The following is a 13,137-nucleotide window of genomic DNA, read 5'->3' as shown; positions in this document are numbered from 1 at the left end:
AACGAGGCACAAGAGATATGTATCTCAATTGTCCTGGTTATGATCCGGCATAAACTTCCCCGCACAGAGCTGAGTTGACTTGTCGAGACAGGGCGACATCGCTTCAATCCAAGGGCGCACCTTCAAGACATGATGTTTACCCCTCAGTGGAACCTCTTTGAATTCCGCTCTACGTCAGTTATCAGCAATTATCAGTGGGTTTGTGGTAAAGTTCCGGTGGAACGGTCAACCAAGACCGACGGTCTTCGGCTATTACTCCGATATCTGCTAAACTTGATTTGGATGAAGCGGAGAAGGGAACCAGTTACGCAGAGGAGATATGTAAAACCCTGGTATGCCGATGGTTTGGTTCCAAGTGACACTTGTTAGGCCAATGAAATTACAAAGAGCCATTGCAAGATTGTATTGTTCACTCACTCCACACACCAACGACTCCATTCAGGCATTCGTCGTAGGAACAGGTAGTCCGAGTCGACTTGACCCTTGCGGTTCCAGAACAAAAATCTGCTAAAAGCATGAGAGAAGAAATTATTAGGTCATCTTATGCCGCTTAGACCATACTCCTTAAGCTATGTATATCTGTACCCTAAGACTTGGGGGGTCAATTTTACTGAGTAGTCGACTCCACGTCATGCTCGACTATCGCGGTTCATAACAAATTCAACCTTGTTCATTACAATAACTATCGAACAACAAATATACTCTCCAGCCAGATACAGATCCAATATCTAGCTCAAAGGTGTGTAGATAGTGTCAAACTTCTTATATCCCTCTCCCTTGACAAAAGTCTGCAGCCACTCGCCCTGCTCCTTGTCCTGGCTCAGCTTCCAATACATCTCCCCATGCGCATCTCCATTGACACGATAAATTGGTCCACCCTCGGGCTTGCGCTCATCAACATAATAGAACCTTGAATTTTGTTAGCCACGTATTACATTGCGTAATAGATGGTGGAGGCACTTGCTTGTAGCCACGCTCCTTGTATGCCGCCGAGGCATTCCAAATCATATGGGCAGCACCTGACTTGCCAATACCGGCGGTAAGGAACTGAGGAAGCATGGCAACATTGAGAACATTACCAGTGTAGATGAAAGTGCGAGAAGCAGAGTCAGGGAGCTGCGCGAAGCCTGCAACTGCTTGTTGGGCGGCTACAAAGGCGCTGCGGATGTTGATGGTTACGTTGTTGTTGAAGTCTTCAAGTGGCAGATCAAAAGGGTCTTTGGCTGGGCTAAAGTTTCCCGCGCTGGCTACAAGAGGTGTCAGTTGTTTCAAAGAAGATGTCTTATGGCATGAGTTTTTTACCATTGTACACAACAACACTGGGAGTACCGAACTCCTTCTTGACTTTATCAAAGGCATTTACAATGTCATTTGTCTTCGTAAAGTCACTCGGGATGTTGAGCTGGGTATCAGTGCTGTCTGCTTCTTTGACAGAGCGGGCTGCAACGGCGACTCTGTAACCCTGGGAACTGAACTTGCGAGCGACAGACTGGCCGATGTTGGCACCATAGCCGAGGATGAGAATAACTGGTGATTTGGCTGCCATTTTTAAACTGGATAAGAAGATGTGAATGCGTTGAATGGATTGAATGTCAAGATGATTGATGAGTATAACAACCAACATTGGAGAGACTTGGACTCTTATATATCTGCTCGTCTATGAGATGAAATACGTCAAGTCAGACATATCAAACTCGTCTTATCAATCAAATCACATCTTATCGATCAATCTTTGGGTATTGATCCGACGCGTGCGTATGGAGAGGCTGTTGTACCCTCCGCTCCGCGCTACAAACGTCGTGGGGGTACATGGGCTTGACAGAATGATTGAGCATCCCCAAATCCGCAGATGCGGCTTACTGTCAGCATGAATTTATCAGCATCACCTTTTGCAGTCATTTGTCAGCCATGCTGCATTGATAAGCTACCACACTGTGTAGTTTATGCCATTATCGACAGACTGACTCTATCCATTTATCTACTCATTAGTAATGCGACGACTCTATGTCTCGTCGTGATGTCGTGACTTCATACGTCACCATAATACCCTTATCCAGCGCTTCGCGATCATTCTGATGACTTTGGCAAACCTCAGGGCCTAGGATTTGCTCGTCACTCTGGTTATCGTCACAAACCCGTTCATCATGCATGGCATATGCCCTTGCCTTGTTGAATAGGCCACGAATACCTAGCTTCCTTTCCGTTTCCTTGATAGAGTCCCCGTCTGAACTATCATCCTTATTGATCTGACCTGGGCGTAATGTACTAGCACCAAATGTCTTCAACGGGTGCGATCGGCCATCGCTTTGTTCCTGATATTTGCTGGCGTCGCGCGAGGTCAACTTATCGAGATATTGTTTGTAAAGAGGTCGGCAAATGGGGATGCCGATGCAAATCATTGTAATTACGATTTCAGCCGAGGACCCTAAGACTTTAGAGGTCAACTTCTCTACCACCCAGTAGGCAATACAGGATATATATCGAAAACTCGCTGATATTGTCGCAGACGCTTTCTCCATTCAAATTGTTGAGCTAGAACCTCATGCTCTCGATAGGTTTAGCCCTGACCATTGCCATGTAGGCCGGGATTTATTATAGTCCGAACTAGATAGAACAGCGCTGAGCCGTTAACCGCAATACTAATCTCTCAAGATCACCTGCAGAGCCCGATCGTAAGATTTATAGCAACTTAACACTGAACCTATACTTTGTGCTTCAGTTAATAAGAAAATATCACATCTATGAAAAAGGCTTGACCTTGAGGTTCTTATGTGAGTTATACAAGATTGTAGCGACTCTGATCCGAAAATATGAGATCTCACTCGTGGATCCTGAGACACCTTGGGTGGTTACGGGAAGTTGGTTCCCACGTCAAAAGGGTCTCAAGTGTTATTTGAAAAAATGAAAGTAGACGCAATCTGGCAATAAATTTCTAAACATTCCCTCTTGTCTATTTAATTCATTTTAACTGTAAGCCGGAGCCCTAGTCTACTTGATATCTTCCAAATTCTCAATAAATGATCCATCTGAATCAAAAACTCAGTATTTCAAAATAAGGTTTTCCTATAACTAACTTTCCCAAAAGGAACACGTATGCTGTTGCTAATAAAAGAAGCATCCCCTCTTGTCTATGATTCGCTGTGCAGTACTGGTGCGATTAGATATGCTTTAAAGAAACCTTTTGAGGCGTCAGTTGGGGCTTCACCTTTCCATGCGTTGTCGCCAAAGTTCATGCTCATTGATCTCAACAATGTAGGTCATTAGTTAAGGGTGATGGACTGTTTATTCAAAATTTCGAAACATTACGAAGTTCTATCGATAAGTGTAGCTTGACTACCTATGAATGACTCGCTGTTTGCTCTCCTATAGTTATAGTCAAGCTTGTAAGGAGCGGATCAGTAGTTGGATTGGCAATGGCCAGCGAATCCCTGCTGTTATATGTTGTTTCCTTTTACGCCCAGACATATCCTGGCTTTGCCTTTTTTCCCCTTTCCATGTGTCTAATCCAGTTCCCATACTTGCCGTCCCTCAATCTGTCAGCTACCTGTCGGCACTTGCAAATCAGGAGCATACTTGTACACTCAACCGCCGGGATATACCTCTTCCTGTCTGGCTCGTCAACGAGTTTACCGGATATGCTTCTGTGTAAAATTGCAATCCATTTGGAGGTTTTTCTCGAATGCGGCATCGTCCAGGCCACTTTGCTACTATCCAAGGTCCTGCTGTTATACGGCCTATCAATAGGCCATGCATGACTACAATAGTGACTGTGTCTTTGCTGTCTATCCACACAAACAAACGTGATACTCGGCGCAAATGACTCCCCAGGTTGGATTAATCCCAAAGCAAGCCTCTGTTTCAACATTTTGATGAGCTCCATCGGCAGGTTAGAGGTGAGCTCTTGCATATGCGTATTGGGAAACTGAAGTGGCCCGCCTGGATTGTCGCCCTTCTGCATACAAATGGTAATCTCACGAAATGGTATGTTTCCAAAACTCCAATCATGGTTGCGCAACATGTTTGGTATATGTAGAATGTCTTTTCTGGGATCGCTGTATCCGTGAGGCATCTGTGCCAGGGAGTACGAATCTGGGGGGTACCTTGGGAAGAGCTTGTAATGTTCCAGAGCGATGCTTCGCGATTCTTTGTTGATCATTAGGGCGTCAGGTAATGGGGGTGATCCAATGTGAGGTGTGTCGTTTTTAGAGTTTCCTCCAAAGGTATTGCCCTGACTCAAGAAATGGACTTGTGGTTCTGATAGGGTTACATTCCAGCTCCAGACCTGATGCCGGACCTCCGGGGGAAGATTTGAGAAGAGATGGAATATTGCTGGCTGTGGCAGAGGCAAATTTCCGGTTTGTTTAGGAGCTTGGCCTATATCATCTCCATGGACTGAGATACTTGCCACCTCTATAGCAAGACTAGTCATATCACGGGTCGCCTGACACAATTTGTGCAAACGATTGCATTGCATGGAAGCATATTCGAAGCACGTGCGGGGGCTTGCTTATGTTTCTTACTCAAACTGATGGACCAACAATCTCCCGTTTACTAGGGTGTAAAGTCAATACCGTTTTTCTAACTGCTCTAGTACAGTGCATAGGTGTATAACTCCACGTGTGATTCTCCTTAGCCACAATTATTGTGTACACAAGAGGTATGTGTTGGCGAGTTATCCTTCTTAGTGAAAAACAAAGGTGATGCTCCTAACCGTAGTATAACTATAATTCAAGAGTGAAAAGGCACAATTCGGTAAGGCCACACACAAGAGGTATACAAGTGTCAACTACTATTAAGCTCATATCTTTGCAAAGATCGAATGAGTAAAACATTCATACAAGTGTCGACATGCAGATTCATGACTACTCATCATGACGACTTTGTAAACATATATGCACCAGGTAGACGGGCTAGCGAACAACTAAATACGAGCACAGAGTAGTCCGAGAATGATTACATATCCAGATTTACTTTTCGGCTAGTAAAGCCTGGCATGTCACAACAAACGCCATGTCTTCCGTTACGCAAAGGAGATCTCGACTATACTCAGCCAGGGCCTCTTTGGATTGAGTTTTGATGCTGATGAAATTTGGGTTGCACACTCAGGTTGGCAGTGAAAAGTAAAAGGACCTAACGTCCTTAATAACTGAGATCTTTGGATCATACTAGACAACTCCAAACTGGTCTGATAGGAGGGAATTTAGGATGAGAGATGGAGTGAAGGCTTCCTTGTAAGTTCACACAAAAGAAGAAGATCCAAGAAGAAGGTTCCCTTGAAGAAGGCCAACAGTATCGGTTCATCATGTGATGTAAGCGAGAAGGGTTATTGAGAGCTTAGAAGTGGCATCGCAACCAATCCCAGGGAGAGCTTGGCAAGAGGTTATTAGAATGAAGATCGTCTGAGAATAGATACGTAGATCCAGTGGGTATTGTTATTTATAAGTGATCAACACGTTGTTCATATGAGACAAGCGAGGATCTATCACATGGGTTTCTTCTTCGCTTTCGCTATCTATGAACTGCGAGATGAAGTTTAGAATTTCGGAACCTCTTTAAGCTTGAATTTCCGAGACATTGCGGCGGTGAAGCTTATTCCGATCGTCGACGCCACGGCGTATCCGAGCGCACCGGCCCCTCGATTCAGGAGAATGGTGAGCTCAAGCGAAGTGTATAGGGTAATTGTCTTTTTTTTGCACCTCAACATCTGAAAAACATGTAGTGAAGCCATTGTTAATAGGAGCTGTGAATATCTGTGAGTAATGAAAGAAGTATAGACTTTGAGTAACATGTCTATCTGTCTATCAAGTTCATCAACAGAAATCGTTGATAATATTGATAACCCTCTGCAGAAACTGTATTCTCATCGTGAGCACCTTCAAAGAGAACCAACAAACAAAGTTGACCGTTGCCAATAGTCTTTCCTAGCCTGTAACCCCAGATTGGAACGAGTCAGCGAACCAGCACCTCATATTGTGCAATAACCACCAAACAGCACGATTGATGCTCTGAATAGGGAACCTTTGCTGCATCGTGCAGTCTAGATTCATGGACCTTTGAATTAGACCTTCGGTTTACGGAATTACCCCTGAAGCCTTGCAGGGCACGCTTGATATTATCAGCGCTAGTACCTGAGAATAGCGCCAACTGCAAGATTAACCGCCAAGAATACGAACTCCGCAGCGTCTCCATATACGGACAGGTCCAATCAGCATCCATGCCATGTCGCCTACCCCAGACCCAGCCTTCATCTCGTGATCTTCGGCAAGGAGAACACATGGAGGCTAAAAAGCTTAGCTCAGTTGAATCGTTTCCCAGGCCAATCGACATGGAGGCATTCGGATCAAACAATCGGTGGAGTCCGGATCGAAAGGAGGTTCCAGGGGCAAAAAGAGGCGTTCTAGACTCGCGTTAGCAGCCAATGATACAGCACTCCAAATCTCGGATATCCAAGCCATACGAACGTGCTTCTTTAATTAGAGCCAATAGTGTATTGCCGATATTTACCGCGCGGTTTGACTTGCTGAGATGATGACAAAACCCAATCACCTGAGTCTGAGCTCCGAGGCCCCTGATCACGTCAAGTCTGTTGACAACGCCGTATAGACTGCAGAGGAGCCTGTGCTACTATGAGCTTATGACCTTTACTATGAGGCGCCAAGCGAAATTACAACACCATCTCCATTCGGATGGAGCACGCCTTGTTGAATCTCAACAGAAGCTAGCCAGCTGTGTTATGGAGTAGCTGTGATAGTAGTGTTTATACTAGTAATCACAAGAACATAAAAGAAACCCATTTCCACCGTCAAATCTTCTGTTCTTCACTCTCAGTCATCCAGTCGCTCATTCACACTCATTACTCAACTCTTCAAGAGACAGTCACTCATTTACTTTCTTTTTAATCAATCCCAACCAAATCAGTCAACATGAAGCTGTCCGCTGTCACCCTTCTCACTCTCGCCACCGGCATCATTGCCGCTCCTGTCGCTGATGTCAGCAAGGAGGTCCGATCTTACGCTAGCTACGAGCCTCCCAAGGACACCTACGAGCAGCCTAAGACTCCCAAGCAGGAGAAGCCCAAGAAGCCTGAGTACAACCAGCCCAAGGCCCCCAAGCCTCATCACGAGAAGCCCAAGGCTCCTAAGCCCCACCACGACAAGCCCAAGCACTACGCTCCTCCTCACCACGAGAAGCCTAAGGCTCCTAAGCCCCATCACGAGAAGCCCAAGACTCCCTCTTATGAGAAGCCCAAGGCCCCCAAGCCTCACCACGAGAAGCCCAAGAAGCCCGAGACTCCCAAGAAGCCTGAGTACAACCAGCCTAAGGCTCCTAAGCCCCACCATGAGAAGCCTAAGAAGCCTGAGACTCCCAAGAAGCCTGCTTACGAGCAGCCCAAGGCCCCCAAGCCTCACCATGAGAAGCCCAAGAAGCCCGAGACTCCCAAGAAGCCTGAGTACAACCAGCCCAAGGCCCCCAAGCCTCACCATGAGAAGCCCAAGAAGCCCGAGACTCCCAAGAAGCCTGAGTACAACCAGCCCAAGGCCCCCAAGCCTCACCATGAGAAGCCCAAGAAGCCCGAGACTCCCAAGGGCCCCTCTTACGAGCAGCCCAAGGCTCCTAAGCCTCACCACGAGAAGCCCAAGAAGCCCGAGACTCCCAAGAAGCCTGAGTACAACCAGCCCAAGGCCCCCAAGCCCCACCACGAGACCCCCAAGGCTCCTAAGCCTCACCACGAGACTCCCAAGAAGCCTTCTTACGAGCAGCCCAAGCCCAAGCAGGAGCAGCCCAAGAAGCCTTCCTACGAGGCCCCCAAGCAGCCCGCTTACGAGGCTCCCCACTACTAGATTTTCTAGAATCTATTGAGTAGTTGATCTCGGTGGTATCTCCGCCTCTTGTCTCTACGAGACTCTGAGGTATGGACTGGTGTGGATGGAATGCCGCATGTTTGGATGTTTGACTTTTTCTTCTTGTAATTAGTTGCCTTATTCTTATAATCACTTCAGTCAAATGAACAAGAAGGAATTCCATATTAAGTTGATACCCTCTGAACCATTATGTGACATGTTTGCTTGAAAATGAATTTACAGTGCCACCAACATGCAGGATCATGAGATCACGTCTGTTTCTAGTCTAGTGAGGATATGAAACGCTGTTTGCTGACTAACTATAAATCCAGGCAGACATGGTCAGCCCAGCTGAGGCTTTTCTTTCTGACTTGATCAACATTGTTCAGAAATTGTAACCATGACTATATGCTCACTCTGTTCTCCCGCCCTGTCCAGTCCTTCTGAACTTCCAAAAATCCCCGAGTCATGGAATTCCGGCTGCTCTATTGTGGAGTCCAGCTCTACGCCGTGTTTCTGGGCGGACAAGGATTACGAGACCCCGCCTGAAGATATCGGCTTACCTCACCATGTAGGCCTTGACGCCCTCACCGAGTCAGCGAAGGAATGTCCACTATGCGAACTCATTCTAAAAAGAGTCGACAAGTTCATTCAAGGGCTGAAAGATGTGGAAAAGGATCCTCACCACCGTTATTTTGTGCTTGAAGCTCAAGGTCATGGAGTACCAGAGACATGGTTTTTTAAACTTGTCCAAAGACTTGATGGCGGCGAAGGTTTTGCTGTCCTTGCTAATAGTAAAAAGAGGACGTACATGTATTTGATGGATGTCTTCGGCTTCTGCGTAGACCCAGCTGATTCGCTGTACTCTACCATGACACGAGGTGCTGAAGTGGTAGGGACCTCGCACAAGGGAAAAATTAGAGGATCAAAGGTCGGGCCTGATGCTGGCTCTAACGAAACCTTGAGCGTGGTAACAGGCTGGGTCGATGATTGCGTGCAGAACCACGATCGCTGTCAGCCAGCCAAGACTCGTCTCCCTTCACGCATTCTGGACCTAGAAGCAACGGACGACCCCAACAAGATTCGTCTGCTCGAAACGGTAGACGGCGAAAAGTACGGCTCTTACGTGACGCTCAGCTACTGCTGGGGACCTGATCCTGCTTTCCATGTGCGAACTACCCACTCAACTATGTCAAGCCATCTAGACAGCATCGACGTCAACGGTCTTCCGCAGACGTACAGAGATGCCATCAAGATCACTCGTCATCTCGGGATCCGGTACCTATGGATCGATTCGTTGTGTATCTGCCAGGACGATGTGGAAGATTGGGCCCGAGAGTCTGCTGCTATGCAGCAAGTCTATGCAGGAGCGTACTTATCCATTGCGGCGGATAATGCTGCTGGTTCTGAACAAGGATTCTTGAAGCGGCAAGATCGAACATATGTGCCAGCTACCATCAATGTCGCAGCCAATACTGGTGATTCAACCGAATCGAATAAGGTGGCTGGGTATGTCTTTGAAGTGCCCCCAATCAAGGCACATCACGCCCGAGCATGGATGATATTTAAAAAGGAACCACTCACTGTACGTGGATGGGCCATGCAAGAACGCCTTCTTCCTATAAGAGCCCTCCACTTTGGCAGCGACCAGATGTTTTTTGAGTGCAACTGTCACATGCTATCAGAAGATGGCGTCGAGGTCAAGGGTCGTTGGAACTCGCTGTATCCCCTCAAAGAGAAAGGATTCAAAGATCTCGCGCGCAAATCGAGAGTGAGCGCCACGCATCAGCTCTGGTACCTGATCCTGGAAGACTTCTTCCATAGAAAGGTCACGGTTAAGAGTGATCGACTACCTGCAATTTCCGGTCTGGCGACAATGTTCCAGAGCAGGCTTACTTATGAGATGGTGTCAAGAACTGGCTCTGGAGAAGTTCAATATGTTGCTGGGCTCTGGAGCAATGCCTTGGTCGAAGGTCTTGGATGGACTGCTCTCGGGAGAGAGGAGATAACCCTGCCTGACAAGAAACCACTCCCCGGTGAAGAGGGTTATATCGCACCGACCTGGAGCCCTGCTTCTTTCGACGATGTCTCTGCTCATGGAATGACCATGCCTGGCTGGGTTGACATCGCGACTGTTACAGATTTTAGTGTGACGCCAAAGACAATGCATAACCCATTCGGCGAACTAATCGATGGCTGGATCCGCATCCGATGCCCGATGATCAAGCTATCGCTCAGTGAATTGCCGGATGAGGACCAAGCAAAGCTGGGAACATGGCGACGCAACATGAGACTCTGCACGCCACACGGTGATGCCTATGGTTCATTCTCTTCCATGGATACTGTTCACGGGCAGAATGAGGAATCACGTGCTTGGATCGAAAATAACGAGGTATTTGCATTAGTCTTGTCGGGAAAGAAACATGACGGCGATGAAACAACGGAAAAACATCTCTATGATGCACTATTGGTCATGCCTGTGAGCCAGGACAGGCGGGTTGTGTCTGATAGGAACGAGTTTAGGAGGGTTGGGACAATCTTTCTGGACGAAGATAACATTGGCGATGATAAAGAGTCTGTACAGAATGTTGATATGTTTGCGGAGATAGTTCTGGTTTAATTGATTCGACGATTGTATTGTAGATGGAAGCAATATGAAGCTTGATACTATGATCGGCGTCTCTGTCATCTCACCCTTGAAGAACATCTGATTGTCACTGTTACCACAATACCGCTGTTTGCTACTCCCTTGAAACGTGTATGAGAAGTCGGTGGTGACTACTTCAATCCTCGTTGCCAACTACGCTGAAGCTTGCCATCAAAACGTTTAGCCCCTGCTGACAGCTACCTAGGTAGTCACTTTGTCACGGCGTATATGTTATTCTAAAACGTCTTGGGATTTAGGCAAAGTCGGTCAATCTTTTAGATAAATAAAAAAGTCCTGATCATACAGGTTTAAAGGTGTCCTCGGGCACTTCATGAAAAAGCGAGATAGCATGAGGGCCACCCCAATACTGATCCCACCAAGTCAACCTCCCCCTACATGGAAACCATTTCGATTCACTCATTTCAACTTTGTGAGGATGTGTTTGTATATCCACGATATGATAAATGTCTTTCCGCGATAACGACATACCAGCGCTGGCCGTGACATCGATTGGTTCAGCCAGACAATCCAACCGTACGACGCCAAGAGTACGCACACGACCATCCCCGTAGCGAAGCACAAGGCCGGTGATTTGCATCAGGCCTTTCCTGCTCTTGATCCAGCAAGGCGTGACAGTTAATAAGTCTTTTAGTCGTCCCGAGAAATAAAAGTAGCTGATCCTCCTTGCTCTAGCAGGCGGAGGGGGTACCATCACCTCGGGTGCTGCCTTGGCACCGACTAATGGCTTCTTCTTTTCTTGAAAAGCCAATTGGTTGATACCTCTCAGTGATTCATCAAAGTAGATAGTAGATGGTTCTCCAGTAGGCAGGTCAACAAGGTGATTCCAGTTAAATGGCTCCCTCTCAGAAACTATTGGGCCGATGTTCCAAATTCGCCCCTTGTTGGTCCGCAGTACTAGGTCACTACTCCGAGAAAAAGTTTGCCATCCCCAGATCTCTGCGATCCGTTCGCCCTCATCGAGGACAAGGTGGAGCCACATGGGTTCAACATCAGAAGGAATGTGGCGACTGTAATCTTGATAACGTATTGCAGGCGTATCCGGATAGTGAGCGACCAAGGTCAGACAATATCTCCTACCGGAATTCTCGCAACAACAGGCGCTCAATGCTTTCATCCCGACATCATTCAAAACGAGAGGGCGCATTCCCTTGACCATTGGCAAGCCCTTGGCTCCTCTGTTGAGACGTGCAACTCGTGGATGATCTTGAGGCTTCATGAGACTCGGCCAGTAAGTTTTCGCAGGCCTTTTAAGTCCTGGTGTGCGGTAAAGAGATTGCACTTTGACACCGTCCGATATAACATTTACGGGTGTGTGGTTGGCTTCAAAGGTAATAGTCTCTCACCAAAGAACCGTGTCCTCCACAGTCGCGGGTGCTTTTTCGTTGTCGGGGATCGCAAACACAACTTTTCGGACGCCCAGATGGTCATGTGCGACATAGAATGTGTTAATGCCGTCAGACGGCGGTCGGATGAGTACTGAAAAGACTTCATCGTTGGGTTCGTTAGATAATCGGCTAATATAGTGATTTCCCTGTAAGGAAATGAAGCTAGCCCAGACTGGGCCCTGATGATTCAACCGATAGCTGCTGTCTGGCTCTGGTTCACGGAGGTCAGGGAGAGAAGTGCCATGGCACATCATGATATGGGGTAGACACCATCGCACGACTTACTGTGTTATCTCCGGTGGTAGCTTAGATATCTTGCTGAGAATGTCTTCATCCGAGGGCTGTGCGGGTTCAACCCTTGCTAGTGTTTGGACATGATATCGTCTTTGGGCAGCGGCAGATGGTGACAATGCAAAGTCCCCGGCAAGGACCTTTGCTATCTTCCAAGGAGACAACCCGTGGCTTATTAAATAGTTGGCGCACGTCAAGTGACTTGCCAGTGACCATTTGTCGTCATTTTCCCACGTGGGATTGTATCTGAGATAATCACTCCAGCTCAGCCCCTCAGAGTTCAAGGTAGAGTCCGAGTCAAGGTTCGAGTCAACATCCAAGTCAGCGTCCACGTCAGGGTCCGAGTTAGTCGTTTCTGATGCCTCTGTTGACCCTGTTGCCCCCGGTTTGATGAACTCGAGCTGGCTCATGTTGAACTCGACTGACTGTAATGGCTGCTCGGCATCTTCTTTGACTAAGGAAAATTAGCAGCTGCAGCTGTTTAGAGACGCATAATTGGCTTACTGATGACGACATGTTCCTCTTCTTGGAAAGCGGACTCGCACAAGGTGCAGAAAGGTCTGACGGACATGGGCTTGTACATGTTGAAGCAGGTAGGTGGATAGGTTTCATGGAAGCCGGCAGTGGTTTAGTGACAGAAACCAGCAGTGATTCAGTGACTGATGACAATATTAATGAATATATTGCCTTGGAGATTATCAGTGTTTTCGTCTCGTTGTTTTCCGTCGTGGGCTCGGAATGTGTTGATGCAAGATGCAAGATGCAAGATGGGGCGGGTTAGCTCAGCCACCTACAGTGCATTACCATGATATACGTCAGTTTTGATACACGATCGTCAATGCCGATCCATAGGGGTTTTCTTCAGTAACTACCTAGGTCAAGTTTAAAAGAAGAAGAAGAAGTGGGCTACTGAGCAGTCCTTTAATGTTGTGCGGGAATAAGGTTGCTGTTG

General features: G+C 47.2%; 6 protein-coding genes across 6 annotated transcripts; 2 read left to right on the top strand and 4 right to left on the bottom strand.

Moving 5' to 3' along the window:
- Positions 1–728: 728 nt before the first annotated feature.
- FGSG_07653 (uncharacterized protein) lies at positions 729–1,546 on the bottom strand (the record flags this gene model as incomplete). Its single annotated transcript, XM_011329139.1, has 3 exons — positions 729–909; positions 1,025–1,247; positions 1,303–1,546. 3 exons carry the CDS (start codon positions 1,544–1,546, stop codon positions 729–731), a joined length of 648 nt encoding a protein of 215 aa, XP_011327441.1.
- Positions 1,547–1,985: 439 nt separating this feature from the next.
- On the bottom strand, positions 1,986–2,399 carry FGSG_07652 (uncharacterized protein; the record flags this gene model as incomplete). The annotated part of the gene is made up of 1 exon (XM_011329138.1): positions 1,986–2,399. One exon carries the CDS (start codon positions 2,397–2,399, stop codon positions 1,986–1,988), a length of 414 nt encoding a protein of 137 aa, XP_011327440.1.
- A 1,052-nt stretch (positions 2,400–3,451) lies between these two features.
- On the bottom strand, positions 3,452–4,474 carry FGSG_13175 (uncharacterized protein; the record flags this gene model as incomplete). Its single annotated transcript, XM_011329137.1, has 1 exon — positions 3,452–4,474. One exon carries the CDS (start codon positions 4,472–4,474, stop codon positions 3,452–3,454), a length of 1,023 nt encoding a protein of 340 aa, XP_011327439.1.
- Positions 4,475–6,923: 2,449 nt separating this feature from the next.
- On the top strand, positions 6,924–7,841 carry FGSG_07651 (uncharacterized protein; the record flags this gene model as incomplete). Its single annotated transcript, XM_011329136.1, has 1 exon — positions 6,924–7,841. One exon carries the CDS (start codon positions 6,924–6,926, stop codon positions 7,839–7,841), a length of 918 nt encoding a protein of 305 aa, XP_011327438.1.
- Positions 7,842–8,241: 400 nt separating this feature from the next.
- Positions 8,242–10,461, top strand: FGSG_07650 (uncharacterized protein; the record flags this gene model as incomplete). Its single annotated transcript, XM_011329135.1, has 1 exon — positions 8,242–10,461. The coding sequence occupies one exon, from the start codon at positions 8,242–8,244 to the stop codon at positions 10,459–10,461; it is 2,220 nt and encodes a 739-aa protein (XP_011327437.1).
- A 408-nt stretch (positions 10,462–10,869) lies between these two features.
- On the bottom strand, positions 10,870–12,768 carry FGSG_07649 (uncharacterized protein; the record flags this gene model as incomplete). The annotated part of the gene is made up of 5 exons (XM_011329134.1): positions 10,870–10,880; positions 10,978–11,763; positions 11,853–12,040; positions 12,180–12,639; positions 12,690–12,768. 5 exons carry the CDS (start codon positions 12,766–12,768, stop codon positions 10,870–10,872), a joined length of 1,524 nt encoding a protein of 507 aa, XP_011327436.1.
- Positions 12,769–13,137: the final 369 nt, after the last annotated feature.

This window comes from Fusarium graminearum, chromosome 4 (genome assembly GCF_000240135.3).
Source record: "Fusarium graminearum PH-1 chromosome 4, whole genome shotgun sequence".
NCBI classification, from domain to species: Eukaryota; Fungi; Ascomycota; class Sordariomycetes; order Hypocreales; family Nectriaceae; genus Fusarium; species Fusarium graminearum.
Note: the sequence above shows the minus strand (reverse complement) of the source record. Positions and strands in the feature narration are given on the sequence as shown.